The 12,412-nt window shown below is 34.4% G+C and overlaps 1 protein-coding gene across 1 annotated transcript in view; it reads right to left on the reverse strand.

Moving 5' to 3' along the window:
* The window catches only part of Malrd1 (MAM and LDL receptor class A domain containing 1), a 642,532-nt gene that overhangs the window by 379,287 nt on the left and 250,833 nt on the right, over window positions 1–12,412 (reverse strand). Inside the window, exons 22-23 of the mRNA XM_057787647.1 lie at window positions 10,050–10,160; window positions 7,521–7,734 (exon numbers count right to left, since the gene is read on the reverse strand). Coding sequence (XP_057643630.1) covers window positions 7,521–7,734; window positions 10,050–10,160 — 325 coding nt within the window. The remainder of the gene's footprint in view (window positions 1–7,520; window positions 7,735–10,049; window positions 10,161–12,412) is intronic.

A 12,412-nucleotide genomic window follows, 5' to 3' on the forward strand; every position in this document is an offset into this window, starting at 1 on the left:
CTGCATCCCACCACCCAGCTAGCTTAGCCCCAAAAATAACCACACAGAAATTGTATAAATTAAATTACTGGCCCATAAGCTCTAGCCTCTTATTGGCTAACTCTTACATCTTGATTCAACCCATTTTTCATAATCTATATGCCACCACGAGGTTGTGGCTTACCAGGAAAGATTCAGCATGTCTGACCTGGCAGCTTCCTGGTGGCTCAGCTTTATCTGCTGCTTTCTTCCCCCCAGAATACAGTTCTGTCTTCTCGGCCTATGTAAATTCTGCCCTACCAGGCTAAGCAGTTTCTTTATTGATTAACCAATGAAAGCAATACAAATACAGAAGGACCTCCTACACCATTTCCCCTTTTTCTGTTTAAACAAAAAAGAAAAGCTTTCACTTTAACACAGTAAAATTATTATAACAAAACAGTTAGCAAGCAAGAATTACAGTTACAATATTTATATCTATTTTATCTTTTATCATAACAAAGAAAAACTATAACTATAACTAACCATTCTTCAACTTCAACAAAGACTCTAGAAAAATATAATATTACCTAAATAAACAAGAAGTAAACAACTTCCAAAACTCTAGAAATGACAGATGGATAATCACTAATAATAGTCAAGCTTGTAGTAATGTTAGTTAGATTTTCTAGATATATAGAGATATATTTCAGTTAGATAGGCATTCTTCATATCTTTCAAAGACTACAGATTATGGCATTTAAAATGTTTTAGTAACTTAGGGCTTTTCATGACAATGAGACACATCTGCTCCTGGCAGCACCAATCTATTTCAAGAGGAAGATGGGCATCAAAGAGTCTCCTTATGGAATTGATTAGCCATTTGGGCAAGAAACTGCTCTTGCCTGGACTCTTGCATAAACTGGACACAAAGAACCCGCAGAGAGAGGACTGCTGAACTTGCCTAAAGAAGAGATGATGCTTCGGGGCTCCTGATTCATGAAAGAGTCTGTGAGACATTCTGCAGGACATAAGAGAAAGTGACTGAACTGTCTTTGGAATTTCCTGCTTCATGGAAATGTCTTCTGGATACTTTGGGCCTGAAGGCTGAAGATGGATGCCCCAAGAGTACAAAAGAACTTTGGGTGACTGTCCAGGCAGCAAGATGTCGCTGTCATTTCTAGAGTTTCAGAACTTGCTTACTTCTTATTTACTTAGGTAATATTATATCCTTTTGGAGTCTTTGATGGGACTGAAGAATAGATAGATATTTATAGTTTTCCTTAGATATAATAAAAGATAAAATAGATATAATTAATTTAAATGTAATTCTTGATTGATAACTGTTTTGTTATATGTAATTTTACTATGTTAAAATAAAAGCTTTTTTTTAAACAGAAAAATGGGAAATGGTGTAGGAGGTTGTTCTGTTTGTGTGTTGCTTTCATTGGTTGAATAAACATACTGCCTTGGCCTTTTGATAGGCCAGCCCTCAGATAGTCAGGGAAGACAGAACAGAATTCTGGGAGGAAGAAAGCAGAGACAGGCAGATGATATGAATCGCCAGCCCGAGATGGACGTAGGTTAGAATCTTCCTCGGTAATCCACGACCTCGTGGTGATATACAGATTATTAGAAATGGGTTAATTTAATATGGGAGAGTTAGCCAATAAGAGGCTAGAAATAATGGGGCAGGCAGTAATTTAGTAAATACAATTTCTGTGTGGTTATTTCAGGGGTTAAGCTAGCTGGGTGGCGGGATGCAGCCCATGCTCCTCCTACAACATAGATATCTTTCCACTGAAGAACGGGTAAAGAAAATGTTTTACATTTACACAATGGCATATTTTTCAGCTATTAAAAGCTGATGCCATGCTATGCCTTATGGATGTTTTGTCAATATCCATAGAAGGGCTGCCCTTTTGCTGAATAGAAACAGAGGAAGGAAGGAGGCAGGGCAGAGGAGAGGTAGGGGACAAAACTGGGAGGAGAGAAAGAAGGGGGAACTGCAGCTGGGATGTAAGAAAATGATTAAAATACTTTAAAAATGCAAATAAATCAAATAAATGCTTAGTTGTGGCCTCTGTGTGCATAGACACATCAGACAGACACACATACACACATAGACACACATAAATAAGATAAATACTTTAAAGCATACACACATAACACAAATATACATATATTCAGCATATGTAGAAAATTAAAACAGGTGAATCAGCAAAGACCAATTTTTCAGCAAATCACAGCAGGGAAGTAAATATTCACATGGAAGCAAAGAAAGTATACATCGGTGGCATTCTCTTCACAAAAATAATATATACTAAATTGTGGACCCAAATGTAAAACCTAAGTATAAATGTTCTACCAAACAACAAGAGAAACATCTAGAAGATCTTTTGTTAAGGCAAAAAGGAAAAATTAAGACAAAATGTCAAAGAATAATCTATGAAAGAGGTCATTAATGAGCTCAACTTTATTTTGATTGAAACTGATTCTTTATCTAATCATCTCTAAGAAAACTCCAAAGTTAGAAGAAATATCTATAAACCAGATATTGAACTCTACTCTACGGGTCGCGATACCTGACTTTGAACCTAGCTTGAACCTTGGCAGGCCCAAATGTCCTGGATGCTCATATTTGTAATTCTGGCGCTCCTAATTTAAGATGGGAATCTAAGATGGGAGCTTGAGATGAGAATGAAGCAGAACTCATCTTTGGAGTATTCAAAGAAGCAGGAGGGAGAGGGAGAGAGAGAGAGAGAGAGAGAGAGAGAGAGAGAGAGAGAGAGAGAGAGAGAGAGAGACTATCTCAAGCTATCTATCTCAAGGTGGGAGAGGAAAACTCATTCCTAAAAGCTATTCTCAAACTTCCACATAAGCTGTGGCACATACATGCTTGTATTCATCCAAAGCATACACATAATTAAAACAATAAGATTTAAGACAACATAGAGAACAATAATACAGTTTTGAAAAAAAGTTTTACATTTAGCAATTGCTTAATCTAGAAATGTATGTTAAGTCCTGTGACTCAACAAAATATAAGTAATTCTATTTTTTATTTTTTTTTAAGTTTTTCTTTTTTCCCTTTTTTAAAAATTTATTTTATTTATTGTGTATACTGTATTCTGCCTAAATGCATGCCTACAGGCCAGAAGAGGGCACCAGATCTCATTGCAGATTGTTGTAAGCCACCATGTAGTTGCTGGGAATTAAACTCAGGACCTTTAGAGGAGCAGGAGTTGCCCTTAACCACTGAGTCATCTCTCCCACCCAGTAATTCTATTTTTCAATGGAGAAAAGCAAACCTAAAAGATAGCTGAGCAGACAAAAACATTTGCTGTCATACTTGACAACTGGAATTCAATGTCCAGAATTCATACACACAGTAAAAGAAAAGAACTGAATCCTGTAAGGTGATCTTTAATTTTCACATGTACACCATGACCCACGTGCATGGGGTATACACACATGTATGCATATACATAAAAAACCCAATAGGTGAATAATAAAATTATTTCGTGGGAAAGGGTTTCAAAAAAAAGATGCTCAGCATTATTATTCATTTGGGAAATAAAAATTTAAACCACAGTCAATTCCACTCGAGCACAGATACATTTTAAATAAAAACAAGTCCATCCTATTCTTAAAGATTTGCTTATATCCATTCTTGTGGAGGCTTATCCCTGCCACACTATTTACATACATAACAGATACTTGTGTGAGCATTTATGTATGTTTCCATATGTTCTGTGCATCTACCTGCCTACACAGAGAAAATATTTTCTATTTAATAGAAATATGTGGTGGACACTGCTGGAAAAAAATTTTGTGTAGTCCCACAAACTCATATGTTGACTGACATATAATTGACCCATAAAATTTATGAAATTGTTTTTAAACTCCAATGTACACTGTTTTTTTGGTATTTTAGCTGAGTTATGAAAAACTTTACAAATCTTTTTTAATTACCTGAGTATTACCTTAATAAGGCCCATAAGTCTTATTATGAATTGTTTTATACCTCTGTATCTGGGAACATTTCCTAATTTTATTGTGTTTTTCTGAGGGAAGGATATAAATTATTAAAATATTATTTGAATCTTATCCAGTGAGAATTTTTCTATCTACTAATTGAGTCCAGCCTACTAATATTAATGTTAATTAATGTATATTTTACATAACTAAAGTCTTGAAATTGGCTTAATGTTTATATAATTTCCATTGCATTTAATATTCGTATTCTCTGCGTGTTTAAAATGAAAAGAAATATAAAGCTGCTTAATTGAGTTACACATTTACCTTCCCATAGCAGAATTTAAGGATTTTGATAATGGCTGATATACTATGTGTTATATACCATTGAAAAATTTCCAACTCAAATATTAAGAGAAAGTCCAGTATGGTGCTTCATGCCTAAAATCCCAGAGCTTTCGTGGTACTTGAGGCTGAAGGATCCTGAGTTTGATGACAGCCTGGACTACCAACAATCTCAGCAATTCTCTTTCTGAAGTGAATGATTAAATACAATAAAATTACAAGGAACTGAAATTACAATTATTTTCCTTAGGAACCTTTATATCAACTATATTAAATTAAGCATTTGAAGATTTTAGATAAACTAGTCAGTTTGGGGGACTATTTTCAATATTTTAGAGAATTTATTAAATTCTAAATTAACAAGTGATTTTCATTTTCTAATAGGTTATGATTTAAGAGTTCATATTAATTTATATCAAATTAAACAATAGATAAGTTTGTATTATAATTTATTACTTTTTACTCCAAAATACAGCTTTCCCAGAGCTGATTTTACCATTCTTTATGTTATTTGTAGATGGTACACTTCTGATTAATGATGATGCTTCAGGAGTTGCAATTCCCTTTAGCTATGATGAATGTTCAAGGCATACTTAAAATTCTCAATAAAAAGTAGACTTTTAAGCCCAAAGCCTTAAAAGGTTGCCAGATAAATTTCTGAAGTTAGTTGCTATGGTGACTCTTTTAATTGTTTCTTCCTATTCTTCCAGGTCTAATTAGAACATCAAAGTTTATAGCATATGTAGGATAAGAGTACTCATAATTCCCTCAGCAGGTTCTAGCTACTCTGTAATTAAAACATAACATTTAAGACCAGCAGACTGGGAATACATTAGAATGCTTAAACTGTATAATAGAAGAAAGAAGGCTTTGAAAAAAGAATTCCGTTTCTGTAATTAGAACCAGGTCAAATATGACTCCTTTGGAGGATCATTTTAACTTTTTGTTGACCCTTTGTACTAAGGAGTTGAAAACATTTTCCTCTTTCCTATGCAGTCTCTGGAATAAATTTAACTTCTATGTTCTGACATGCACGGGCCCAATAAAAAGTTCAAGGCATTTAGTAATGTGATCACCATAGAACATGTTCTGAAAAGCACGCACAGTATAGCCTGCCTATAATCCCAGCACTTGGGAGGTGAAGGAAGGAAGATCACAAGTTCAAAGCCAGTCTCAGATAAATAGTGACTTTGACAACGGTTTGGCTCCAGGAAACTGTATCTCAAGAGAGCAAACAGGTCTAAAGCAGGTAATCTCAGCTGTTATAAGTGTGGAAGGGAAGGAGGGAGGGGGGATGGAGAGAGGGACGGAGGGATGACCAGAGAGGTTGGGAAGAAGAGAGGAGAATATAGGAGAAGAAAATGGGGAGAGGAAGGAAATGAGACCCGTTAGAAAGGGTTACCCCCTCATGGCTGCTTCATAAAAAGGAATGTTTAAGGGAGAAAGTTTCCAACATATGTCTCATAGTACGTTACTGAATTTCATAAGTACAAAAATCCTAAAGCATCAATAATATTTTAGCAAAAATGCCATTAGGAAAAGTTTACTTGGTAGTAAATTGATGTTTTGAACACTGAAAAATACATTAAATTATAGCTTTTCAAATAACAAAAGCTACATTACAATTGATTATCAAAACATATCTGTATTATTTAAATAATAACTTGAAATTAGCATGTTATTCAAATAAAAATGCCACTAAAGCAACAATGTAATCATTGAATGCAAAATTTTAACTGAAATTTAGCAGAAAATATTCAAAGGTAAATATAAATACTAATAGTTATATATTAGTAAATACAGCATTTTATAATTACCTAGATTTTTTTACTTGGTTTATACACATTTATATTTATTTTTACATGTTCAAGTAACAAATATTTGTGTCATAAACAAAACTTCTATATCAATAACTATTTTATACCTATATGTATGAATTTCAAAGTGTATATACATGTTTATGTGGATTTTTACAATGTACAAAAGTTTCCTACACAAGTGTGCAAGAATAAAGAGTCTGAAAGTCAATCATACTTTACCATATTTTTTTAATAAAGGGTTTTTCATCGAACCTGGGGTTTACTATCAGGTTAGGCTGGCTGATCAGTGAGCTACAAGGATCCATTTGTCTCTATCCTCTGGTGCTGTGTTACCACACCGGTACCAGGATTTTATGCTGGGATCCAAACTCAGGTCCTTATATTTGGTGACACATATTTTATAAATCAGGCAATATTTCATCTCAACAACTTCTCTGAAAGAATAAGTTATTAATATAAGATTTCATAGCTTGAGTGGAGCAATGGGTCATAAATCAAAGTACTCAGGTACCAGGACCAACTTAATACCATTTGTATTTATTATGATGAAACATAAACCAGTCTTGTTAGTAGCTTCATTTATAATAATCACTAATAATATTTGTTTCACTGTCTTCTAAGGATTAAATAAAGATCAGATAGAAATGAGTAAATAAAGGCTTCAAACATTAAATGTTCTATACAAATATCAGTTCTGATACTAACGTTGTTATTGAAAGTACAGATTTGGTTTCAAGATGCAGATAATACGTAACTATAACATTCTAGCTCAGAACTGGTAACAGTAGAATGACCTATCAATCTTCATTTTGACAACCTGTATTCACCTCATTTACAACGAAACAAAGCAGCCTTGGATTATACCACACAATGTTAGAGGATTACCTGAATAAGCACATATGGTCCATTTAGCTAAGGACTTTTTAATAGGTACTGTCTAGTATGAGGTGAACCCAAAGAATAGGTCTACAGTGTCAGTTTCTATCTATCACATTAGAACACTTTGCCATTTTATTATACTTTCATAGCATTATTTTGTTTTATTTATTGACATATCACATCTTATTTATGTAAATAGATGTCAGCCTTTTAAAATCAAAGTGCACGTACTTACCAATCTACATAAATTGATTTTGATGGGAGTTTGGTCTGTTTTCCAAATACATTGTTTCATATGGTAAATAACTGTTCCCCCACCTAATTTCCAATTTAACTTCAATTGCTTATAGCTTTGTGCAAAAAAAAAAAATGCCATTTATCAGTTTTCCATAAATTGTGTTCAAAGTTAAGTACTTAGAGGGAGAAAGGAGACCACTTAAATAGTTAAATCACTACGGCTGCACCTGCCACTAAGATCAACTAAAATCTGGGTTTCAATGACAAGCAGCAAGTGGGAACCTGAGAAACACTTTCACTTACCACAGATGAACACAGTCTCATCTGAGTTATCTGCACAGTCATTCACAAAGTCACACAGCCTGTCTTTTAGAATGCAGTGCTTGGAAGCACACGTGAATTCGTCAGCAGCACACTTTCTGTTTGTGTTAAGTAATGGGGAGCAATCTCGAAAGGAAACATCATCGACTGCCACATCTCCTATGTAACTGATACCACGTTTTGCCCTAAAGACAATCTAAAAAGGCAAAATGAACAAGAAGAACCAATTAGCATTAGGCTGTCAAGAAGTCCAGAACACAAACAAACATGGCAACAAGAACATCTAGATTGACTTTCATAACAAATACGCCCAAATGAAAGAGATTTCTATAATGATAATGGCTCAGAAGGACTAAACATCATGAGAGTCTGTACTATACTCAGTTCTGGGAATATGAGAAAAGCAACATTACCGCCTAAGAGAGGTATAGTTAGCATATAGACTGTAGACTCCAGGCAGAAGTCATGCACCCACTTCCCACTTCCACTCCCTGTGCTGACTCTCAAATCTAAAACAAGACTGCTTACTTCTTACACACATACACCGCACACACACACACAGACACATACACACACACACACACACACACAGAGAGAGAGAGAGAGAGAGAGAGAGAGAGAGAGAGAGAGAGAGAGAGAACCCAGTTAATTTTGTGTATCTATAGTCTGAAGATGTACCCATTATATTTTTTATAGGATTGAACTGCTGAGAAGGATAAATGAGTAGATATTTTAAATATGTGTCAAAGTCCTTAGTACACACATACACAAAGAGGTGTGTGGGTGTCTGTGTCTGTGTATGATGGCCCTGGCTATCATAACAAAACTTGTGTTTAAATATAGGGTGTTCTCAAGTAAGACTATGCAGACTTCTCAGTGCTGCTTCACAGTGTAAGTCATGAGTTATAACTTTGATCTTTCTTAGTCTAAAGAGAAAGGAATCATGAGAATGAAGAATCACGAGCAATATGTATGCTCATCACTGTGCCTTCTCAATGTATTTTTGCACAGCAGTTGCTCAACACCTTGTTACTGAGGGGATGGATAAGTCATAAGAAAAAGCAAGTATTTACATGTTATCCATACTTTTAAGAGTCTATCAATATGAACAGACTTTTTAGCCAGATTTCAATATGTGTGTTTTTTATGTAACTCTTTGTTTACACGCTCTAAAAGAAAGTCAGCCATACTTAACTGTGACTATTTTTGGAAATGTGAAAATAATATGTTATTTTACCTTGTTATAAACAGATAATTATCAATTTCTCTGGTTTGTTTGTTTAACTATCTAAGTACCTTGCTGCATGAAAATGGCATAAAAGTAAATTTAAGGATGGTTTTATTTCATTCCATTACATTTTTTTAAATGAATGGACTTTGAAATGAAAGTACAATATCCTGAAAATATGTGTTTTTCAGAAGATCTCATTTATTTTCCCTTCCCAGTGTGATCTATGTGTCTCTGTTAGGGTCTTCTTTGTTACCTACCTTCTCTGGAGTTGTGGATTGTGGTCTGGCTATCCTTTGCTTTACATCTAGTATTTTGAAGTGATGGAGGTTGGGTTAGGGGATTAGGGTTGAGGGTGTTGGTCCTGCCTCAACTTAATATGCCAGATCTTGTTGGCTCCCCTTGGGAAGCCTTACCCTTTCTGAGGAGAGGATGGGGGTGGGTTGGAGGGAGGGCAGGAGTGAGAAGATGGGAAGAAGGGAGAACTGTGGCTATATGTAGAATAAAAAATAAATACATACAAATAAAAATTATATATTATTTTATTTCAAAAAATAAAAAAATACTCAATCCCCTTCTAAACTACAGATATCCCGATTCTTATTAAGTCCCTCAAAATGGAAAAAAAATACCAAATATCTTATTACTTTGTGATATTCATTTTTAAAATTGTAATATTCGTACTACTTGAAATTTTCTTCGGTTGTTCGGTATGTGCTATTTTATACATAATAAAATAAAGACATACACACCATCATATACTCCAAGATGTTTTAATTATATAAATCTATTCAGTATAAGAAGCTCAATCTTTAAAATATTTCAAAGATGACTTTTGCAGCTACATTTACAAGACCTGTATTACAATGTCTGAGAGTCAAATCTGAGAAATGGAGGAGGTGTTCTTTCAATGTGAGAAGCCCGCTGAGAGTAAAGGACTTTTATCACTCACATTATGTGTACCTAGAAGTGTAGTTGTCTAATTGGGAAAAGTTATGGCTTTCTAAAATGGTAAATCCTGTACGGAAAATGCCATATGGGGTGTTAAATGTTCTGTATTCACACAAAACATCAAATTGGGAAAGAGACGAGATGAGGATAATGAGAGAGAGAGAGAAAGAGAGAAAGAGAGAGAGAGAGAGAGAAAGAGAGAGAGAGAGAGAGAGAGAAAGAAAGAAAGAAAGAAAGAAAGAAAGAAAGAAAGAAAGAAAGAAAGAAAGAAATTAGTATTCAAGACAAAAATTAACTAAGTTCTATCTTCAAAAATCGCTTGGGTTACAAACCTCTGCGTGTGAGTGAGTGCCCAAGAACACTTCCACTTTCTTCCACTGTGGCCCTTGCTGTCCGCTCTGAGCCCACACTTTGGAGATAACATTGCCTTTTTTGATGAGTACCTGCAGAGATTAATCAAGTAATAGGTTTTTAAATATTTAAACTTTAGGCATGTTGGATTTTAGGCTTTTAATTCATAGAGTCCCTGAGAGAAAATCTAAGGCGTTTTTCCTTATATACCTTTGTTTTCTACTGTGATCAGATAGCTCCATGCCCCGGGGGCATCTCACAAGCTCTGTGTGATGATGTGCTTAAGGTGTGCGTGAGTATCTTTCAATCATGTTAACGTGTCCAGGCAACATTTCATTAGGAATTCAACTCTACTAGCTTTATGAAAAATGTGGCAGCAGCAGCAGCTGATATTTTATATATTAAGTAATATACAGATGATTGAAAGGAAAAGTATTAAATTACTTAGTAGAACATTCTTTTGAGAATGACTTCTCTGGCCAATTGCTTTTAGCAGGCAGGTGTGTCATAATACGTGCCCATCATAACAGCGTATATGAGTGATATGTGCAACCACAAACCACACTGTATAAGCTCCCTGCCCGAGGGTCTTAAAATAAACAAAGGCCTACCTATTGTACTTGCTATAGTTTGTACTTTACTGTCTCCTAAAGGTCCATGGGAAATGGGTTGGTTTATAAGTGGTATTGGGAAGGAGTGAAATCCTTGAGGGTAATGCCAGCAGGACCTTCTAGGCCACTGACTTTGTGGCCTCCAACACAATAAGATAGATATCATTAGGAGCAGTTGCACAATTCCTCGATTAAAATAACTAAGATACTTCATTTTCTGTCATTATCTTTTTAAGTTTTATTTATGTAACTGACATATATTTAGATTGAATTTATGAAGCTTTTAACTTTTAAAAAATAAATAGGCTTATGAGATGATTAAAAGGGAAAAGTGCTTTTCCCACAAGAATTACAACATTTCCATTGCCACTATCCAGAGCAGAAAGAGAGCCACATCCTGAAAGTTGTTCTTTGATGTCCATACACATACTTTTGCACTCACACACCATACACACAAAGATAATATTACATAAAAGTATAATTTAAATTAACATTTAAAGGTGTTGTGCTTTTAAGATTAAATTCACATAAATTTATTTTGCACAACTAGAAATATCAGAGCAAAATACTACTACAAAAAATAGTATAAAATTCTTGGTCTGTGAATATCTAATTCAACACAGTTAAATTAAGAAGCATAATTATAAATAAAGAATCCATTTCTGGAGCATGTTAGAAGAATGGACAGGAAGAAGCCCTTTGTATGAAAGCCACATGTTTCACGGGGATTAGCAACAAGGGAAATTATGTAAGGCGATAATAACAAAATATTTAATGCACATATATAAAGGACATGTGTAATACCATTTGTTACTTATTAATGCCACATAATACAATAAGTTGATAATGCCCATGCTACTAATGAAAGCAATAAGTAAAATTTTTGACTAAAAGAAATTTGTGTGTGTGTGTGTGTATGTGAGTATTCATGCCTGTGGAGTCTGTGTTTCTTCTCCACCTTTGTTTGTCTGTTTTTTTTTTTTTTTAAACAGGGTTTCTCACTGAACCCCAAATCTATGGATTTAACTGGATTTACTTGTCAACCCCAAAGCTAGTGTTACAGGAGAGTTGCTTTGGGCTTTCTACATGACCTCTAGGTGTCTGAAGTCAATTCCTTCTGCTTCCATGGTATAAATTTTGTCCGCTGAGTGTTGACACAGCCCCAAAAAGCAGTTTTAATACTAATGTCAAATAAGTGTAAATCACAACTTCATAAGATTGTTTAGGCAGTTTGAGAACAAATGCATTACTAAATACATGCATACAATACACTATCAAACAACTTCGTTTAGAAGACCAATCTGCCATAAAACGGTGAGCCTTACAAAGATAACTTTGTAATTTTTCATTATAAAAACTCTTAAGAAGAGCACGTTTAAAGTAAGATATGCTTATACAACTTTTAGGGGAAAATTTTAATATTTTCTAGGCAAATTCTAGAACCAACAGTGTGAGACAATAATACTCAGAACAAATATAAAATAAAATAATTCAATAACTATTGGAAAAAAGTTATCATGTATTTAGTACTAGTACAAAATAGTAAGTTGAGAAAAAGGGACTTGACATGTTCTTATTTAAAACAGAAAAAGAAACTAGAAATGTAGATAAGTAACGGAGTTAAATCATCCTCAGGCAGTCATAGTATCATTAATTGGGGCAAAAATAAAAACTACTAGAGGCAAAGACTAGTGAATAAAATTGAGTCAGATTTAGACTTTGCAATACCTTGA

This window comes from Chionomys nivalis, chromosome 13, assembly GCF_950005125.1.
Source record: "Chionomys nivalis chromosome 13, mChiNiv1.1, whole genome shotgun sequence".
Taxonomy (NCBI): Eukaryota; Metazoa; Chordata; class Mammalia; order Rodentia; family Cricetidae; genus Chionomys; species Chionomys nivalis.